Source organism: Notolabrus celidotus, chromosome 15, assembly GCF_009762535.1.
Source record: "Notolabrus celidotus isolate fNotCel1 chromosome 15, fNotCel1.pri, whole genome shotgun sequence".
Lineage (NCBI taxonomy): Eukaryota > Metazoa > Chordata > Actinopteri > Labriformes > Labridae > Notolabrus > Notolabrus celidotus.
The window spans coordinates 22,759,148-22,781,178 of record NC_048286.1 but is presented as its reverse complement, the minus strand read 5'-3'; the positions used below and the strand labels follow the sequence as shown (position 1 = coordinate 22,781,178).

The 22,031-nt window shown below is 40.8% G+C and overlaps 1 protein-coding gene across 8 annotated transcripts in view; it reads right to left on the bottom strand.

Moving 5' to 3' along the window:
* Positions 1 to 2,694: 2,694 nt before the first annotated feature.
* st3gal3b (ST3 beta-galactoside alpha-2,3-sialyltransferase 3b) overlaps positions 2,695 to 22,031 on the bottom strand; it is a 53,719-nt gene continuing 34,382 nt past the window's right edge. For all 8 annotated transcript variants that reach the window (XM_034702535.1, XM_034702533.1, XM_034702537.1 and 5 more), the window contains 3 exons: positions 14,529 to 14,675; positions 11,374 to 11,520; positions 2,695 to 6,315 (listed from right to left, as the gene is read on the bottom strand). In XM_034702535.1, the coding sequence (XP_034558426.1) occupies positions 6,226 to 6,315; positions 11,374 to 11,520; positions 14,529 to 14,675 (384 nt within the window). In that variant the 3' untranslated portion in view covers positions 2,695 to 6,225. The remainder of the gene's footprint in view (positions 6,316 to 11,373; positions 11,521 to 14,528; positions 14,676 to 22,031) is intronic.

The following is a 22,031-nucleotide window of genomic DNA, read 5'->3' as shown; positions in this document are numbered from 1 at the left end:
GTGTTTATTGTGTGTGAGCGCAACAGGTCTCAAATGGGTCCCTCGTGGATACAGCAATGAAATTAGATCTGCTTCAGAGTTGAGCAGGTGAAGAGAAAGAAAAACACAGAGATGGGGACAGACAGAAATATAAGAATAATAGCTGAAGGAGGGGATGTGGGAGAAAAATGAGAGTCTGGAGAAGAGTGCACAGTGGATGCAGGGATAATGATTTCCTTTGGCTCAGCAGGTAGGAGAGTGCAGAGTAGAATAGGAAATCCCTTTGTACTTGTTCCTTTTCAGCGCACCCCCGTCAACTTTAGTTTCCCTAACTTTGTATCTTCTAAAACAAGACTATGTGACACACAGGCTCATATATGCATGATGTACACTGCAGGTTTCTAAAACTACAAAGATGCTGGTTTCTGGAACCAAAGGTAAAATTCCTGCTCATTTTAAATCTAATGCCAGAAATATATTCAAAAAATGTTGGGACAGGTCATTTTTAGCATCGTGTTGCATCACCTCCAGTATTCAGTTTCAGTGAGATGATGTTCCATTCTTGACTGATATAGGATTTCAGCTGCTGAACAGTTTAGGGTCTCCTGTGTCAAATTTTTGTGTCATGATGCACCAGATGTTTTCAATGAGTGACAAGGCAGGATGAAAGGCAGGCCAGTTTAGCACCTGGACTCTTCTACTTCTAATTTGACATCTTCTTGCTTACTTATGCAAGGTCTTCCCTGAAAAAGGCACTGGATTGGATGGCAGCATAAGTTGCTCCAGAACCTGTATGTTCAGCACTGATGGAGCCTTCCCAGATGTGCCATGGGCTATCGTGCATACCCACATGATCATGGAGGCTGGGTTTTGAACTGTGTGCTGAAAACAAGTCAGGTGGTGTCTACTCTTTTTAGATCCGAGATGCTGCTTCCATGATTTCCAAAAAGAACGTCAAGTTTTGATTCTTCAGACAACAGGACAGTCGTCGTCTTCGACTCAGTCCATCTTGAACGAGTTTAGGCCCAGAGAAGTCGCCAGCATTACTGGATCATGTTTATATATAGGTAGGTAGGTACCCCACTACCATCACTCAGGAACACCTACTCAACCCGACTGCACAAACAAGCCTCATCCATTATGAGGGACTCAACGCACCCGGGACATTCCATGTTCACCACCTTACCCTCAGGCAGACTCAGAACAATCCGCACACGGACAACAGATTTCAGAACAGCTTCTTCCGCGAAGCGGTGGACATACTGCAGAACCCGTGACTCAGCCCTACACCCAAAAACCAGCCACTTTGCTGACAGCGCACTGCACATAACTGTCAGTTACTACTTAAAGAGAGGAATGCACATATTTGTATTTTTATATAGGTAAATATTTATTTGTGGTATTTATTGATAGACTGAAAACTGCTGTGTGGAAATGCAAAGTTTCATTGTATCTCTTTTGCAATGACAATAAAGTGCCTATCCTATCCTATCCTATACTATCCTATCCATCCTATCCTATCGTAACCTATCCTATATATGGTTTCCTCTTAGCTTGGTACAGTTTGAGCCTGCATTTGTAGATTCAGTGACAAGTTGTGTTCAAATATGATGTATTTTGGAAGTGCTTTTAAACACATGTAGTGATCTCCACTAAGATCAGAGACATTTCTGTGTTTTAATGCAGTGCGCCTGAGGGCCTGAAGATCACAGCCATCCAGTGTTGGTTTGGGGCGTTGTCCCTTTTGTACAGAGACATCTTCAGATTCTCTGAATCTTTTAATGATATTACCACTTTGTACTGTAGTTAATGAAATACCATTTTTTTTTGCAATTCTACGCTGTGGAACATTATTCTGGAGTTGTTGAAGTATTTAATCTCAAAGTCTCTCAGAGAGTGCTGAATCTGTTCCCAACTTCACTTTTGAGACTGATCTTCTCTGGAATGACCTTTTAGACTCATTCATGTTACCAACCACTTACAAACTAACCTCATTAGTTGAGAAATGTGTCTCCAGTTGTTTTTTTTTATTAGAAAACTTCCTCTGTGTTTTGATGTCCCTTTTTTGAAATGTGTTACTGGCACCACATTTAAAATGAGCATATATTTTTCATGAAACAATAACAAGTTTCAGCTTCAACATTTGTTGTCTTTGCTATTTCTTCAATTAATAAAAGGATTTCAATGATGGGTAGCGCTGTTGCTTCATAGCTAGAAGGTTCCTGGTTCGGATCCCCGGCCGGGCAGGTGCCTTCCTGTGTGGACTTTGCATGTTCTCCCCCGTGCATGCATGGGTTCTCTCCAGGTACTCCGGCTTCCTCCCACAGTCCAAAAACATACTTACTAGGTTGATTGATCACTCTAAATTGCCCGTAGGTGTGAGTGTGTGTGTGAATGGTTGTCTGTCTCTCTGTGTTAGCCCTGTGATAGGTTGGCGACCTGTCCAGGGTGTACCCTGCCTTCTGCCCGAAGTCAGCTGGGATAGGCTCCAGCCCCCTGTGACCCCTAACAGGATAAGCGGTCAAGATAATGGACAGATGGATGAATTTAAATTGTTTGCAAACCACCAAATTCTGTTTTTATCAACATATCACACAGCTTCCCGTCTCTTATGGAATAATTGTTGGTGGCAAAGATGTTCAGGACTGCATGTCTGTTGAGATGACACAGAAAGTCGACTAAATACATCAAAATATTTACTATATATACTGAAAATTCACAGTGTACAGATATTTATATACAAAAAGACACATAAAAAAGAAAACACACAGTCGAGCTGTGAAAAACACCCATCTGCTCCACAGAAGCAGTCAAAAGATGCAAACAACATGCACAGGCAAATATCCATTACAAACTCATTTATTGTGTCTCAGAAAGCCGTTTAGGACTGTATGTAAAAAATGAAACAGTAACACTTTTGATCGCTTTCACTTCCAGCTGATAATGAGAATGGATAAATTAAAAAATAAAGGTTTTGAAGTATGATTTATGATTAAAGCAAATACATTCTGTTTCAATGAACAGGGAATCTGAATAGGCAGTGTGGGTTCAATTCATTTGAACTCCTCCAGCATTCGTAACGACCAAGAAGGAAATTGAAAGTAAAAAACAACAAAGTTTCCCTCCAACTCAGGATCTGTTCAGTCTCAAGTTTTTAAGACCATACTGGTGGTTTGGCGTGTTGTATATTGAGCCTTTGGGACTACAAATAGCACATATTGAACATTTATAAGGAACATTATCCAAAAGGTATAATGAGATTTATGATGGATTTTTTACTTTACAGACAGCTGCTGGTTTCAAAAATGTCCAAACCTTTGCTATGCATGACAGGTATATCTGTTGCAGTTACATAGGGCGACTTCCAGACTCCCACTTGCCATTTTTATTCAAGGATGTTCCAACATTCAAGCATTGAAGAGGTACTTGACTCATTTGGCACTGAACTTCCATAAAGTCAGGGGTCTAAAGGGAAAGGTTTGTAGCAGCAGAAAGTGAAGCATCCTGACTTGAAGTCCACAGCTACGATACAGGCCTCGAGACCATCAGATCCTTCTTGTTCTAATACTCCAGAAAGAAACTCCCCTGTTCTGTTTTCATTGACTGAGTAGTGCTCTTCATGAAAGGCAAATTGAACTCTGTTAAGTAAGCTGCCGAAAACCAGTGAAACGATACGCAATGTTGCTGAAAAACCACGGACAAATATCGACACAGTCTTTTCCAGCGTTTAAAAGAGCTTCCATGTAGCAGCCTTCACACCTGTGTATTTGTAGTTTATGGGCTCAAACATTAAAAACCACCAGTATGGAGCTTAATGTCATCGTCCTTGATAAAATAGAATGTATCATAAGACAAGATGGAATAGTCTGGTTCCATATCACAGACATGAGGAGTGACTGGTCCCGTCCTGCAGCCGATCTCTATACTGCATCAGCTGCCATCACGTCAACCAGGCAGTCGCACTCCTCGCTACAGTTTCCAGGTGATGAGGTGTAAGGCACTGAGAGTGCCTCGTGAAAGTGCAATGGTCAGATGTTCTCTGTACCTTTGCTCAGAAGTGATCTGTTCACGTCTTTCAAACACAGAGGGATTGGGTCACACGCTGCAGGAGCATTTGTAAAAATGGGAGACGTGATGGAAAGCTGAACAGATGCACCGAGAGCAGCTTACTGATTGAGAGCAATGGAGCCCATCTCTTGTGTGTGTGTGTGTGTGTGTTTTCGTACAGTAAATATACACTTCCAAAAAGGAGGAGTAGGAACTGAAAAGAGCTGAAAATTCTCCTGCAATGTCATGTGACAGGGTATTAAATTAACTAATACAACAGAACCCTGCTTTGTTTAAACAGGGTTTGAATGCACCATGACTTTAAAAAGCTCATTCACTTGATGACATGACTAAACAACACTGATGTGACATTCTGACATTCTCACATCGTGTTTCTGAAGAGGTTTGTCTGTGTAACACTGAGAGCATGTTGTTGAGAAGAAATGAGACTAATTTGGGGGCAAAATCTTCATCTGTAAAGTGCAGAGGCTGAGTAAGCACGAGTGATGTTAATTTATGATCTGTGCAATGGAAGTCATGGCCTCATAGATGCTCTCAGTTTTGAGAAATTTAAAGAAAATGTAATAATCAGTCAGAAAAGAACGTGTTGTGTTCTAGTGAGCTCCATGAAGTACAGAAATAAAGTCCTGCACACTAACATTCAACACTGAGCCAGTTACACACATTCATCCACAGTAGAACACTTCTTCTGCCACAAACTGAAAGATGATGCAGTCTCTGAGGAAGCACGTGGTGGTAAAGTCAAACAAAAAACAAACGGTTTTCTTTTTATCTCAACAGAAGCAAGAGAAAGCAGGCCTGCCTGTGACCAAACATCTGGAATTTGTAACAAAATAAATAATTAAAGTTGACTTCAAAACATAGATATATATATATTCATATTCTACAATCTGAGAGCTCACCATTTACTGAAGAACAAGAACATCTGCAGCAACAGAAGGTTTTTGATAAAAGGGATCCATCATACAGAATGTGTTTCTGTATTCTGTATGTCTGTGCTGATGAAGTGATGAAGACAGTACCATGATATGAAAACGAAGCAGAGTGGGGAGGATTTACAAAAAGACAAAGAGAGAGAGAAGCAGAGTTCACAGGTCAGAGCTGCTCAACTAGAAAAAACATCCCTCAAAAAGGTCCCAAGATCAAATAATTTAGATTTACCTAAATAATCAACAAACTTTTAGTGTAGATATGTAAAGTCATTATAAAAAGGCTGATTTAGAGCTGTAATCAACAACACTTTTTAAATAATTTATCAGTTTTTATCTTTAATTTTCATCTTTTTGGTGACCTCTCACATGAGATAACTGACCAAACAGCAGAAAACACGTACAAACACTCTGTGTGGCGTCACAGGCAAACAGATCCTAGTTCATAGAGTCAATATGATAGTCTTCTCACAGACCAAGAAACACTTAGATGTAAAAGTCTCCCCTCTGCTGAATCGACTGTAATCTGGCTTGGCAAGAGTTAATTTGGACCCTGGACATACAAACAGATAGATGACTGAATGAATGGACAAATGGCAGGTGGGGGATGGTGGGCTGCTGCAGCTTGTTTCGAAGCACAGTAAAAATCTTTGATATTTACACTGAGGAAAGTGAATACATTCAGGCAACGAAAGGAGAGGACGACCACCTCCCCTCTGAACGAGGTACATTTGGCACTGCTGATACTCCACCCATCCCCACACGCTCTCTGTCACGCTCCGCTTTTTCATTCCTTGCTTTTGTCCCTTCATCAAATTTAGCCACTGAGTGGAGCGAAATCCTGACGTCTGCATTCTCAGCATGTCATCTCTGCTTTTACTTCTCATTCACGTGATAGTCGAGGGAGTGGAAGTGGTAAACATTGAAGTGTGGGGCCGGCAGAGCTCTCCTGTGACTGTCTCTTGATGAAGACAGGAACCAGGCAGATTCAGTACCCCTCCACCCCCTCACCTGCTTCAGCCAGCAGGAGTCTTTGGTTCAAAAGGCACATGTGTGCATGTTTCCAGAGAAACCCTTCTGTGTGTCCCTCTTTCTTATTTATGAATAATCTCCTTTGATATGAAAAAACCCGACAGTGTGCAGGCCACACAGATTCTGAGGGTCCTTTCTCACAGAGTCGATATGTTTCCCATGCTTGTTCAGTAGTCCTTTAGGGAAGGCTGAAGGAGACCGTGGTGTGGGTTTACACTCAGATACCGTGTGTCAGGTCTGTAATGACGTTGGCCTTCACCAGCTTGCGGAGGAACTCCTTCTCCTTGGATATGTTGTGTGTCCACGACTGTGGAGGAATCAGACGAAGAAATCATTTAGAGATGGAAAAAACTAAAACAATGAAACTTCTCTATCATCATTTAAGAGCATTCGTTTAAAAAAGGCCACTCCATGAACTGAAACCTGTAGCTAACTTATGGATTTCTCTATTTCCATTGTCTTTACGTGTGGGCGTTAACATTTGCATGTATGTGTAAAGCCACACTGGGTCAGCTCTCCTCCCTGCTGTGCTGTGAGGGTCCTGTCCAGCGGGCTGACATGTAACTTAAGCCGCTGGTTCCTGTGTGGTGCTTTGGGATGCAGAGACTTAGAGAGCAGATGATGGAGGAAGAAACATCCAGGAGGGAGTAGGAGGGGGGAAAAGAAGTAGAGAGCTTCGGGAGGTTTCCGCTCTGCAGCTGCCTCTAAGCCCATCAGTCCTACAGACTCTAAACCTGTGAGGATCAGACCTCCTACCACAGTGTGATGGCTCACAGTGGGACCAAAAGGGTGAATAATCCTAAAGATTCATTGGAACAACACAAGAAACAGAGGATGAAAAATGAGCAGCAGCCCAATTTAGCACCTAAACCTTGTAATGTAAACACCCCAAGGTCATTTTAGAAGCTTATACAGCCTCTTTCAAGTATGCACTCCAGATCATTTCTAAACATATTCCAAAGTTGCTTGTTCACACATGTCCCTTGCAGCGTGAGGTCATCAATAGGAGATGAGTCTCAAGAGGCAGGACATGACATCAAAAGCCTCAGTGTGATGTTCATAAAAAGGTGGCAGAGAAAGTAACAGAAACCGATAACCATGTTGATTCTGTCTTTGTATCTGCGTACATTGTACTGTACAGATGTCCCTTCTTGAAAAGGATTCACTTTCCTTCAATCTTTCCATTTTTATTCATCCCCATTACATGTACATTACCAGTCAAAAGTTTGGACACACCTTCTCATGCAACGGTTTGTATTTATTTTAATTATTTTCGACATTGTATTTTAATACTGAAGACATCAAAACTATGAAATAATATGTTTTTGCTGTAATCTGGATTACAACAGTAGTCAAACAGGACTATCCATTGATTACTAACCCTACCCCTGAACAACACAACTGATGGTCTCAAACACATTAAGAAGGCAAGTCATTCTAGCAATGAACTCTTGACAAGGCTCATGTTAATTAGAAACCATTCCAGGAGACCACTTCATGAAGCAGACTGAGAGAATACCAAGAGTGTGCAAAGCTGTCATGAAGGAAAAAGGAGGAAACTTTACAGAATCTAAAATATAAAACATATTCTGGTTTGTTTAAAAAATTGTGTTCATTAAATAATTCCATATATGTTATTTCATAGTGTTGATGTCTTCAGTATTAATCAACATTGTTTCAAATAATTAAAATAAATACAAACCCTTGAATGAGAAGGTGTTTCCAAACTTTTGACTGGTCGTGTAGCTCTTCCAGGTTTGAACTGATCACATGACACAAACATCATGCTCGCTTGCTAGCTTGCTGTTTGAATTTTTTCCTGAGTATCATTTAATTTGCTCACTCTGACTTCTTGCAGAACCATTTCTGCCAGGACAAGATTTCAGGGGTCGCATTTAAACATGCAGCACACACAAAATAGTTTAGGATGTTTTAAGGACCGGAGTGTGAATGCATGTGTGAATCCAGGTAGTATACAGGTCCCATGTCACACCCATACTTAAGTCTTTGCATTGGCTCCCCATTAAGTTCCAAATCCAGTTTAAATCTCTCGTGATCATGAATAAAGCAATACATGATCAGGCTCCAGCATATATCGGAGAACTGCTGAAGCCATACAACTCCAGCAGGACTCTGAGGTCCTCTAATCAGGGTTTGCTGGCTGTCCCTCGCACCAGATTAAAAAGGGAGACAGTGCTTTCGAGGTTGTTGCTCCACAACTGTTGAACAGTCTTCCTCCAGAACTGAGAGCTGTGGACACTGTGGTCATTTTTAAAAAGTGGTTGAAAACCCATTTATTTAGACAAGCATTTGATTGACCTTTCCGTTTTTATGTCTTTTTATTCTGTTATTGTGAAGCACTTTGTGACGCCTGTTCTAGAGAGGTGCTATATATCATTATTATTATTATTATACTGCATTATGGCAACAAACAAGCTAGTTAGCTTGCAAACTGACTTTCGGGAGGCTACTTCAAATGCAGCCAACAAATGTAACCTTCTCTTCCTGGGCAAAACGGACCCTGAAACTACTTGTTATCTTTGGAATAAAAGTTTACGGTATGTGATGTCAGTTGCGTTTGCTAGTTAGCTAACCAGCTAACTGTTACTGGGCAAGAGGAGCTTTGTGATGCAAGGGCAGGGGTGGGAACAGCTAGTGATGTAAACCAGAAATCTTCTGTTTACCAAACTGTCTCATTTCAGTTCAGTCTTAAGGCGTTTTTCCACCGCAGGAACTTTACCTCGGAACTAGGGACTTTACTCCTGAACTACATCCGTTTCGACTAGATGAACCAGGGTCTAAATTTAGTTCAGGGGTAGATAATCTCCCCCCTGAAAAGCCCATGCTTTGGGGGTAGTACTTTTCAAAGGTTCTGGGAATTTTGGCTGAACGTAACGGTGTTTGTGGAGTTTACAAAGTTGTTGAAACACAGAGGGAGTTCCTGGGAATGCATGCTAGTTTAGTTATTAATTAAGATTTCAAAATATTATTGAATATATATTTTTTTCTCCATATGTCACTGGCCTGATTTGCACAATCTACCCGGGACTTCAGCCCCGGTCAAAACGCAGACAACAATGGGGGCAGAGGAACCTTTTAGTTCAGGGTAAAGTAGTTCTGAGGACTAAAAGACCCTGGAACTCTTGGTCGAAATGCACCTTTAGTGGTCCAAGCAGGCTACGTTCACATCCTTTGTCACCTGATGCAGGCCCTGAATTTGGGACCCAGTTTTTGTCTCATAATATATTGAAAAGCTCTGTAGAATACAGTGAACTACAGGGCTGGGTATAAATCTTTGTGGATTTGGCAGTATGAGTGACCTATTTCACATACAAGCAGTGCATAGAAATACTGATCATGACAGCCTTGACTTCATCAATTTGTCATGACATCTGGTTTGCTCTGGGACAACAGTATTATGATAACAATGGAGGGTCTGGTATAGTACAGTGGGTGACCTCAGAAGCACCACACTGTCTAATTGTGTGACATTTTGTCATCCTTTTTTGTCTATCTTGTCCACTTACACACGTCTATTCAGAAAGGAAACTCACATCAAGCTAATGTCATGGCTCAGCGTCTGTGCGGTCGCAGGAAATCACCGGTGGTTCAGTGATCCAAACAAAAAAGCCAAATGTTGTACCATCAATTAGCTGTGTGTGTGTGTGAGGATGACAGTGTTGATGAGGATGATGATTATAAATACCAAAGGTTCACTGAGAGTTTAGACAAAGGTTACCATCATACTGAGCTCATGGTTTACACATGCCATCATATGGGGTGACATCTTTGATTCCACTGTGATTCAGTGTAAACACGGGGAGAAAGAGTGACCGATGGAGAGGAGGGAGATCAATCATGAGGAACAGATTATTCATACAATGCTCTAGATGTGAGCATGTTGATTAACTGGCTGATGACAAACGTGTGCCACATCAGTCAGAAGGAATTACTGCTTTTATGATTTATGTGAGTGTTTTGTGTGTTCATTATAGTTTGATGTTTTGGATTATGACTCACATTTTGTATTTAGCTTAAGAGCAATTTATAATGTGTTATAATGTGTTGTTCCCTGGTGGTGTCAAGACACAGAGGAGAAGTTTAACATCTTATTTGTATATATTTTAACATTTTATGTAAACAATGTGTTTCACTTACATAGACTTGAATGTATTTATATTTATTTTACACAAAAGTCACCTTCAGGTTTTTGGCATAGAATGGAAAACTATAGTTGCCTAAAAACTGAATTTATTTGCATTTCAGACACTTAAATGTGTTAAATTACACACAGTTTAAAGCTATATTTAAAAAAAAATATCTACAAGAACATGGAATGTATAGAAATCTCTGGGGTTAAGATAAATGTTCCAACTACTTCCATAATCCATAATCTGGGCCAAACACAAACATGTTAGAGCTGTGAAAAAATATCGATACAGCATTATATCGCGATACTTTGACCTCCGATATAATATTGATTTTCAACTCTTAATATCATTTTTTTTTACATTGTTATAAATATTATTTTATTTATTTTTTGTAAAAATAAAAATTCATATTTTAGCCGAGTTGGAACTACAATACGACTTCAGTATTTCAAAAACAATAAAGTGGAAAAGTTGTTTTCAATCAAATAATTTTGACTTAATTTGTTCTTTCAATTTTGAGAAATATTGTGTGATTTAAATATACACCATCTCTATTTTTTTCTTAGTTAACTGTGAGGAACACCAGAGGGAATACTGGCAGAGTAGCATCATGCTAACAGAGCTAACACCGGACACAAACGCCACATTGGAAGGATTTCACCTGCTGTGGGCGGACAGGATACAGGAGAGTAAGACTGAACTAACTGATGAAGAAGGCCAGCTCAGTCCTGGACCCTGTGGAGGTAGGGGCTGACAGGAGAATTATGGCCAAGCTGTGGAACGAATAAAGGAGTATCTTATCTTATCTTATCTTATAATATCGCAATATATCACCAATTGCCTGATGGTATGAATGTAACATTTTTGGATGCAAACACTAAAGCTTAAGGAAGTTCAGTCCATGCACAATGCATGGACTAATATTAACTTCAGACTTCACAGTGAATGTATTTTGGCTGAGGGCCAGTTAACCTCTCCTCCCACCCTCCTCCACTTGAATGGTGGTCCCTACTCGTCAAAGATTACCGTTATGATCCTTCTTTGATAATTCCTAAGCAGCCACAGCCGGTCGGAGGACACCCATGAACATTTCCAGGGATGAAACCTCACACCAGTAGTTAATTTAAAGTAACAGATCGGGTTTAGGCATGATGCCTTGATGCAGAATTTTTCATACCACCACAAAATACTTATGAATGAATCAATAAACTCACCTCTTTAATGGCGGACATCTTTACAGTCTCGTAGTAGTGCAGAGGTGCGTGGGGCGTGTTCATGTCGTAGCCGAAACCGGCCACCGCCACCTCGTCACAGTTGTGCAGTGCCATTGTGATGGCAACTGTTCCCAAAGTTGGAATGTTCTGAAGTGAAAACAGACGCAGACTGTCAGAGCATAACACACGCACGCTGTTTATTAAAACTAACACTGAGAAAAATAAGAACAAAACATGTGGAATCATTATTTTCAGACAAATTTAAAACTGCTGCTGGTTTCTGACACTAGTTCAGAGTCCACTTCCTCTCATGTATCTGCCTCCTCCACCCCTCCTGTGCACCTCTGTCTTTGTTCTGCTCCGCTGCTGCTAACTGACTATGAGCACTTGGTGATTAACTATTACCTTTAAGACACGACCCCTGCAGACCCCTGCTACGACACATTGATCTACAGGGTTGAACTGTGCTTCCTAACCGCCTTGGGCTGCCAAAGATCTGGGGGGTACGCGGTCTACGTGAGAGTGTGTGTGTGTGTGTGTGTGTGTGTGTGGATGCAGGAGAACAAGGGAGAGGAAAAAAGTGGGTGCAGAAGAAAGAGTGGAGGGGGGCCCCATTTAAATCATTACCCTGATTTGCAGGCCCTTAGGGTAGGTGGACTTGAACCAGCAGCTGGCCAGCCCCCTACTGCGTGTTCTAATACAGATTAATTTACACACACACATACACACACTCAACATAAACATGAGGATAACAAATGGACCTCTTCATTAATTTCCACGCACATAAACATAAACTATGATGCTCAGAGGAGACAGGGAAGTGTTCAAAGAAAAGAACGTGTCAAATCATACAACTCTGCAGCTTGAATTGTATGAGACAGCGCTGCACAGATGACCAACACACAGACACACAGACACACACACACTCACACAGGCCAGATGCCCACATGTTGAACATATGTTGCAGAGTGGAGTTCATGCAGGAGTGCTCTCGTGGCCCCAGAGGGCAGAGGTACGCTGATACACTCCTCATGTCCTACAATATTCCCTCGGCTTAGCAAGAAAACACACGCACACAAGCCCCAGTGATAGATTCACACAAACAGCCCTGTTTGTACGTAACCATGTACATACACATCGCTGAGTATTATTTCAAACGCTCTATGAGCTTTACTTTATGTTTTCTGGTCTGGTTTTCGTCACCAACTCCAACTTTTTCCACTTTCTCCTGCAAAATGCTCTCAAATCAAGACCTGAACGATACCTCAAGTCCAGACCAAAATGATTCATAAGCTAAGTATAAACATCAGTCTCTTACTTCACATCAAAACACTGAAGACTTTAGACAAGGGCAGCAGCAGGTATTCTACATTTTGGAAACATACACACTGATTAATTATTTTGGTATTTCCTCTAAATCGACTACCTCTCCTTATTTTGATCTTGAAATATGATGGAGCACCGAAAACATCCAAGACCAATTCCAAATCTACCATCAACATGTGGTGCTGTTCCACAATCACAGCTTCTGTTAAGTGGTGAATAGCAATGGGGATAAATCATGTTATTGACACTCAGTCAGTCAATCTTTAATCATATCCAAAGGTTGATCCTTAAGCAACTGGACTAGTAGAAATTCTTGAAGACGTTTCACCTCTCCTCCGAAAGGCTTCTTCAGTTCTGACCAGACTGGGGAAGAGCTAGAAAATATAAGTCTCTAACAGTTGTGGGTGTTTTCAGGAGTCACGCTCTTCCCCAGTCTGGTCATAACTGAAGAGGAGGAGAGGTGAAACGTCTTCAAGAATTTCTACCAGTCCAGTTGCCCTATGGATCAAGCTTTGGATTACCATGACCTGGATGACTGAGAACCTTCACAGACTTTAATCATATCCCTCTTTCAAACCCAAACTTGGTCGAGGTATATGTCTGTCTAACATGAGTCTGGTTCTGCTCGAGGTTTCTGCCTGTTAAAAGGAAGTCTGTCCTTGCTGCTGTAACTTGGTAAATACTGCAAAGTGCTCTGCTCATGATGGGTTAAGATGAGATAATACTGAGTCTCATCCTGTCTTGATGTTGGGTCTCTGTTAATAATTTAACATAGAGTACGCTCTAAACCTGATATATTTTATAAAGTGACTTGAGATAACGTCTGTTGTGATTTGGCGCTATACAAATAAAGATTGATTGATAGATATAGCGCCAAATCACAACAGATGTTATCTCAAGATGCTTTACAAACAGAGCAGATCTAGACCGTACTCTATTATATTATGAACAAAGACCCGACATCTAGACAGGACAACATCCAGTCCTATTTTACACTTATATCATTACAGAGTATCCTTATTGATCTGAGTCTATATCCAGAATCAATTCATCCTTATCCAAGCTTCTCTTCTATTATTAGGACGTTAAAAACAGGCTGAACTTCCACCTGTAGCATTTATCTTATATTGGTGCCAAAACAAATTAATTCACACTGCAAACAACTGTGTGTTTATTCCAATTTCTTGCTAAATCTAAGTGTTCTAATTCATGAAAGTACATTTGAACATGCTAATTTCACCGACACAACCTTGAGCACATCTTAATATAAACTTTTTAACCTTGTTGAGTCAGCTACATTCAGACTTCAGCAGAAGTTTCAACACTGGATTACTGTTTTTAACTAACCAGCCCTGATACAAGGTTTGTGTGCTCTTGACCATGCCTGCTAAGCTTAAATGTAAATGATTCTTGGGTTTTAAAAAATGTGCCTAACCAGGTCCTTCACAGCCCCGGGCCTCGATTCTCATCCCTTGTAGGACACAAAACTCACAGGAGCTAAGCCAGGAGCCTTGAATGTGAATCAGGACACAAAACAAGTAGTCTTAATATTTTTTCTTTCTTAGGCATTAATGGAAAAACAATTTTTTTTTTTCCCTCTGATCTGACGGCTAAATGTCTATTGAGAGTCATCTAGCATTCTCACTTCATTTGTTTCCAAGTCTAACTGCTGCATGATCGTTACATCAACTTTCCATTTTCAGTCACCTTTCTTTTCGTCCGGCTTCATGATTCCATTTCCATGAACATGCAACAGTTCCCATCAATTTTTCAATTTATCAAATGGAAAAAGTGTTGACGTAGTGAGAGTTTGCCTGCAAGTTTCTTACCCCTTTGCCCATCAGGCCGTTGTTGAAGGGCAGGCCTATAAACTGGAAGGCTGCCTCCTGGATGAAGTAAGGGTTGAGGATTCGGAAATCTGTTGACTCCCGAGGCACAGCATTAGCCACCGACTTCCAGAAACCCTCTACGCCCCTCTGAGGAAGATAAAAAACAGAAGAAGGGAGGAAGATGATGACAGTGCATTAGTGGTTTTCAGGACAAACACTGAACTGGTATCCCTCCTCAAGGCTAGACCTTGTAAAACACCCACCTGACATACATATTACGACACAAACAACCTCACATCAAAGTGAGATTATCCTCCTTAACCCTGACGTTAAACACAGAAGCCAAGCAGAAGCCAGACCCTATACTAGCTCTGATTAGGGAAATGGCTTTTGGGCCTTTAATGGGTGCAGTCAGGGTGGAGGGCTCGCAGGACGTCAGTAATTATGAGACCTGGTAGAAGCAGAGTCAGGCAGTGGGTGAGGGGTGATGCTCCCCTGGAGGGGACTGATTTACTGTGTTTAGCCGGGCTTAATGCAGAAGTCTTCTTTAACCTTCCTGTTATGTTGCGGGTCAAATTGACCCATTTTAAAGCTCAAAAATAAAAATAAAAATAAAAATGTTAAAAGTAATTTTTTCGGTATGAAACTTCTTCTCCTCAGATGAATTAGCATGAACAACATATAAAGAAAATGGTTAATTTCACACATTTGCAACCCCCTTGCATGTTTATATTACATAGATACTGTTCATGGGTCAATTTGACCCTGCAGTTAAAGTGGAGGCTAAAAGGGGTCAGAAGTGTCATATACTAAATGTTTCTTTGCAACTGTGTGACATATTTCACCCCAATAACTTTCCAATGTACATAAAAAAAGTTTTAACATGAATTTTCATGAAAAACTTGTGAGTTGTCCTCATTGAACTATAATCTGTGAGAATAAAAGAACACCAATGGACTAATTATTGATTTATATGGTTAGTAATGGAGTTAATAATGAGATTTAAAAAATGTTTATTGGTTTTTTTTTTTTTTTTCTGACACTTTTGAATCATTACATATGCCTCGGGTCAAGTTGACCCACGGACATTATTGAACAAACATAACAGGAGCGTTAATTAATAGTAATAAGTTCAATTAAAGAGATTCAGAGATTCAAAGTATGGAAGAAGTGACAATAATAAAGACGTCAAATCACAAGACACCATGAGACAGAACATCAAAGACCTGTACAGACAACCTCAAGAATCAAACACAGCAGTGAACAAGCGGGTCAAAGGCATGGTGACAACCTCAGCGTCATTGAATGACAGGATAGATCATATATTTGCGATGTTTCTAAGTTGGAAAAAGGCTTCTTATGTAAATTGAACAAAAAGGTTTGATAAAAGATAGCCGATAAGAAAACACATGTTGTTTGATTGAGAAAAAATGGTGTTGAAGTTCACTGTTAGTATCTCCTGTTGGGGAATCACTGACTCCATAATATGAAAAACGTCCTAGTTTTAAAATAACGCACTGAAGGGAAATGGTTTTAAATCACACCCTGCTCTGTGCAACATCAGGTCTTTTTCACAATGCAATTACCATCATTGCAAGGGCAACCTGTCTGACAGGCCTATAGAGCCACCACAATAATATTATGCAACTTTGATTACCTGCACTTGTGCAACTCATTCAGCCACTAAATGTCTAGGAAAATTAGACACCAACTGACAGAGAGTTACATTCAAGGCTTGACCTGAGTCTGCCCTTCTACCAAAAATTGAATTGACAAGATTAAACCATGAACAAATCCGTCCTCTTTAAAACATTAACCCAGCAGTATATGATTGACTCGACTGACAGTGTGACTTCCTAAAAGGCATGAAGCCAACAGGGTCAGCGGCAGATGTAAATGTGAATCACCTGTTCAAATAGTCGAGCACCCGCCCGCCTGCCTTTGATACCACAGTGCATGACTCTGTGTGTGTTGTGTGTGTTTGTTGGCAGAGGCAGTAGCAACAAGTCTTTTGGCTTTGTGGCTTTAACAGTGGCAGTGCTTTTTGAACGCGGGCCCAGTTCTGTGCCTTTCAGCAAGCTGCGACAGGAACAGCAGCTCATCTTTCCTGTCAACACAGCTTGTGTTTGCTAGGAATCTATTTAGCAGCGATGTTTGGATGTGTGCGCGTCTGAGGGCGCTGAATAAAGAGAGTGGTGCATTTTTTTCTTTATTCTAGGAAGGAGAGAAGCTAATGACACAGAAGGCACACACACACACACACACACACACACACACACACACACACACACACACACACACACACACACACACACACACACACACACACACACACACACACACACACACACACACACACACACACACACACACACACACACACACACACACACACACACACACACACAACCCTTGCTGTAAACTGCAGTGACCTGACATGTAAGATAGAGACAAGCGTCACAGGGTGGGGATCTCTTTGAAGATATTCAGACTACCAGTAAAAGTACAGGTGGCTTTGAGAAATGGAAGGGCAATTATGAGTTCAGGTCTGCCAGGAAGGGGGGCGGTGAAGTTATGAGTTTGGAAATGTGGGAAGTCAAATGTCTCGAGCCTCCACAAGTAAGAAGTAGAGACAGTTGATGGTAGCACTCAGACTTCAGTTGTCAAACTACTCAAAAAAGACTTGGACTGCCAGTTAACACTGAGTATACAAAGTACAACACTCAATCCACTTCCAGGCTGTTTCTGAGGCATCATCGATACTGGTATTGACATAGGAAAAACCCTTAGTTTCTCCCACTGTGGACTGCCTGCCAACCCCTACGATAATGTGTGCTAGTTCATCAAGAGCGCTGACAAATAATCACTCAAAGGTGAACAGAAGCGTTTATCTGTAGTGTTTGGGCTGTCGCTGGGCTGTGGACACAGGAGGAATTGCTTTTCCCCTTCTCTTGTGACAGCTTTATGGTTAATCGGTCTGGAATATTGGATAGAAGTGTGTACTCAAGGCCAAGCACGCCAATAAAACACTAGTTAAACAACCTTGAACTGAGTTAGCTGTTTGAATAGATAAGCTGAGATAAGACTGAAGGGAGGTTAACATGACTCAAACACAGAGAGATAAACTGAGGCTGAACAATTTCCCTAGTGTTGATATGGGTCAAGTCTCCATTCAATCTTTGCTGGAATATTTTCAAAGAATGGACAAGAGTTAAAACATAGTAATGCAGCTTTTTTCCATTCCTTTTTTCATTTGTTTTATTTCAATCAATCAATTAATCAATCAATCAATCAATTAATCAATCAATCAATCAATCAATTTTTATTTATTAAGCACCAAATCACAACAAACGTTATCTCAAGAAGCTTTTACAAACAAAGCAGGTCTAGACCGTACTCTATGATCCAGTCCCATGAGCAGGGCACTTTGCAATATTTAGCAAGTTACAGCGGCAGCTTTATTTTGACAGGCAGAAACCTTGAGCAGAACCAGACTCATGGTAGACAGTCATCTGCCTCGACCGATATATTTGGGGTATTTTTGCCTTGCTGACAGGACAGCTGGAGGGAAACAGGGAATGTGGGGAGTAGAGATTGGGGAAAGACATGAAGCAAATGGACAGACCCAAAGTTGAACTAGCGACTGCTGCAACAAGGTCAAAATTCTCTGTATATGGGGCATGCTTAAACCGCTAGGCCCACAGCGCCCCAGCAATGCAGCTTTCTATCTACTGCTTTGTACATTTGAAGAGTGAGGCACATCATAAAATATTGTGCCACTCATCCTCCAGCTGAGAACCACTACATACAAATGGGATAATTTAAAAGTAAGGTAAAATGTACATTAAAATGTAATGTAAATGTGTTTAAGTTTGTTTCCTGTATTTCACTTGCATCCTATTTATCACACAGATCTGGTGGTTTTGTTCCTCTGAGGTTGCAAATCTTTGGTGATGCCACAGCTTCAGTGGATGTTATAATCAGGTCTTGAGTATCAACTTTTAACGAGTTCATTACTAATGCTGGTGCTCATTCTCTTAAGCTTGGGAGTGCTTCCAGCATTTGAATTGGTCGAAAGTGATATTGAGATCATCTGCAGTAAAGCTACGATATTTCAGTGATCATGCACTGTAACTTTTGAAATGAACCGAAAGAAAAAGAAGTTAATCCCAACTGATAGGGATGTTTAAGACCAAAACCTGATCGTCTGATAGAAGGACAACTAATGAATTTGTTTGCTGATTGTGCACAAATTTAGCTGCAAAGAGTCCTGTAGGTCCTTGTTAATGCCTCAGTCGAGGCTGTCTAACATGAGTCTGGTTCTGCTCGAGGTTTCTGCCTGTTAAAGAAAGTTTGTCTTTGCTGCTGTAACTTGCTAAATGCTGCAAAGTGCTCTGCTCATGGTGGATTAAGATGAGACAATACTGAGTCTTAGCCTGTCTTGGTTTTGGGTCTTTGTTAATAATATAACATAGAGTATGGGTCTAGACCTACTATGTTTGTAAAAGTGTCTTGAGATAAAGTTGGTTGTGATTTGGCACTATATAAATAAAGACCGATTGATTGATTTATATCATTTTTACATTTTCAAAGCATTGGTTTCTACAATGTATATTCCTAGGGTATATAAAACAAACACACAAATACCAAAATATCTGTGATGTTGGCACAAGAACATAGGCAACTGACAGTTCAGCTCTGGACACAAGCTGTGGACAAACAGAAGTGTAAAAGTTTTAAAAGGTCTCTAACATTTATGTGTCTGTAAGTGGCAACAATGAAAATGGGAGAGTTTTCAGGTTCTTTGCCCTCTCTTCACTAAGTTAATTTCTATATGTAGTTAACTATGATATAAGATTTGCAAAAGCTAAATGTACTTGACCTTAACAGCTGTACGCCAATAACTGTCAAAACATTAACCAAAGAGACCTCAAGCACAAGATTAGAGCTATAGGAACAAACTGAATTCAAGAGAAGTGAGGCTTCAAACAGATGAAGAGGTGATGTGTACTGACAGAGACGGGGGGCTAAGAACAAAGATGAAATAAGTGCTAAAACGGGAAATGTAGGTTCTTAGAAACACGACTTCAGATTTCCCTCTAGCATCACGACTCAAAATGTTATGTCATCTACAAAACAATTCCAAAGATCAGAAAGTAACTGTGGGCCATTTGTGGGGAAGGACTTAAACTTGACTGAGCATAAACATGCTGACACGCATCCTTTTCCTGTTGCATAAAAATGAAAAAATGAACCGCATATGCAATTCCCTGTAAACAAATGTTAAGAAGCTCAAATAAGAAACAGTTGGTTTTGAGCCTGGACCTTGTGTTAAGGGTTTTCAGTGAAACTTAATTCACTGGCTTTAAAGTCAAATGTTTCTCTGTATGGACTCAGGCAGATAGTTTATAGTTCCAGAGGGAGGGTAGAAATGAGGAGCTGTAATATGAGGGGAAAAGGAAGAGCTCCTCATCTGCTGGGTAACTATTGGTGGCAAACACAAACAAACCTCAGCTTTCTCTCACCACAAGTAGTAACCACGAACAGTTCATGAAGGGTTTTTAAGTTCTTTGTGCATTCTCCAGATTAATCTCATCATACAGCTGGAATGGCACAGATGTTGATTGGCTGCCGTCATATAATTTTGCTCTATCTAGGCTCCTGTGTTGGAAATATCTGAGGATGTGGTCGTGTTTGATGTTTATGTAGAGGACGACTCAAACGAGGTGGAGTGGATTCCGGAAGGTAGACTTAGAGCAATTTAAAAACAAAAACGGCAGCAGCCTCTGAGCTGCTAACGATCACAATTAAGGTTGTCTGGAGGTCATTAGCACTGTGTACATGTTGGACTTTTAAGTTTACAAGTTGCAGTGTCTCACCACATAAGTGCTCCACTGAAGAGGAACCGTTTCAGAAGGAATGTTTGAAAGGAGAGAGTTTTTCCAAAGTACATAGTTGACGCTGATGTTTCTGTAATCAGGAGGTAAAATTCTGGGTGTTTTTGGTTATTATATATTTCCTTTATAAGCCAGGAATCTAAAGAATTCAGCGATTGGCCTTCTCTATTCTTGACACATACCATGACCTCTGCCCTCATTTAGGTCACGGTGGTTTCTCTTTTCCTGGCCTCTTTAAGGTTATCCGGTGTGTGAAACCTTTGTATTCACACTCCCATGACGGCAAACGTGGAAACAGTGCCAACAAGCTTGACAACATTGTGACCCCGAAAACTATGTGCAGCAAGGTCTCTGGGTAGAAACAGGTCACTACTTTGGCCCGGCGACAGAACACGCTGGTATCTGGCTACAAAACAAATCAGTCACATGTCTGAGTTCTCTTTAAACTTCCATAAATAGTTAATTACACAACATCCTTTGCATATACTAAAATACCCAGAGAGCAGGTCGCAGTGTTAATCACTGCAGGCAAGGTAGGTGACTCATATTTGAAACACAACACTCACGGTAATCAGTGACATCCGGACCGTATGTTATTCACTTGGATCATACTCAAAGTCCATGTTTACAAGTATGTAAATGTTTGTGGATGCATGTATGTATGCTACTTTGGGCTTCTGCACACATGTTTGGGCTTAAAAAAAAAGAGCCATGAAGCTGTTATTCCTGCCCCATATTGCATCTTCAGTCATTTAGTTACCATAAACTTTTTCAGCTAGAATGGCATGTCTATAAACTGGAAAGCCTGGGTGCTACAGGGGGATAAACAATAAATGCTATGAAACAATATTCCATTAGGAAAGAGTTTGCAGGGAGATTGTCAGCTGTTTCTTGCACATTGGAGAAATGATCAGTGTTTTTCCAATTACTCCCTTTCTTCACAATAATTTGATCCTTCCGATTGAGAACCCCTGGGTGGATTTCTATGAAAGGAGAAGGACTCTCTTCCTCAAAGTGTCTCCATCCATCATTTCTCTCTCTGGCCTGTAGAGAGCACAGATAGCTCCTGTAAACAAACAGAGGAGATAGAACACCGACACTCCACCTTCAGACCTCGTGTTTACCACCGGCTGTATATCCTTCACTGGCTCTGTTTGAAAATATCCCTGCATATACAAACAACTGCGGCTGTGTGTGGATGGGCCCGACATGCATGTGGTCCGTGCACAAGAGCAAAAACTGAGGGTGGATGAATATGAAAAAAAGAAGATACCAGAACTCGTGACAATCATGTTTGAACACATCTGTAAACATAAAGGAACTGGGCAATCAACCAAGCGGCTGCATCTGTGGGGCCAGACTTGAGAGTGGAGTGACAGAGTTGTAATCATGGAGACCTGTGGTAATGAGGGATTAGGGGAATTGGGAGTCTTGTGATGCAGCATTATTGCGACAGTGTGTGTAGTATTGGGCTTCACTGATTTAAAATGTAAGACACATTCAGAGGGAGATCTATGCCTGCAATGTCAGACTCTGATCAAGGTCAACTCTGCAAATCTGGCCTTATTTCAATTTTGCCCTGAAGTTTATGAGTCTGTGCATGCTT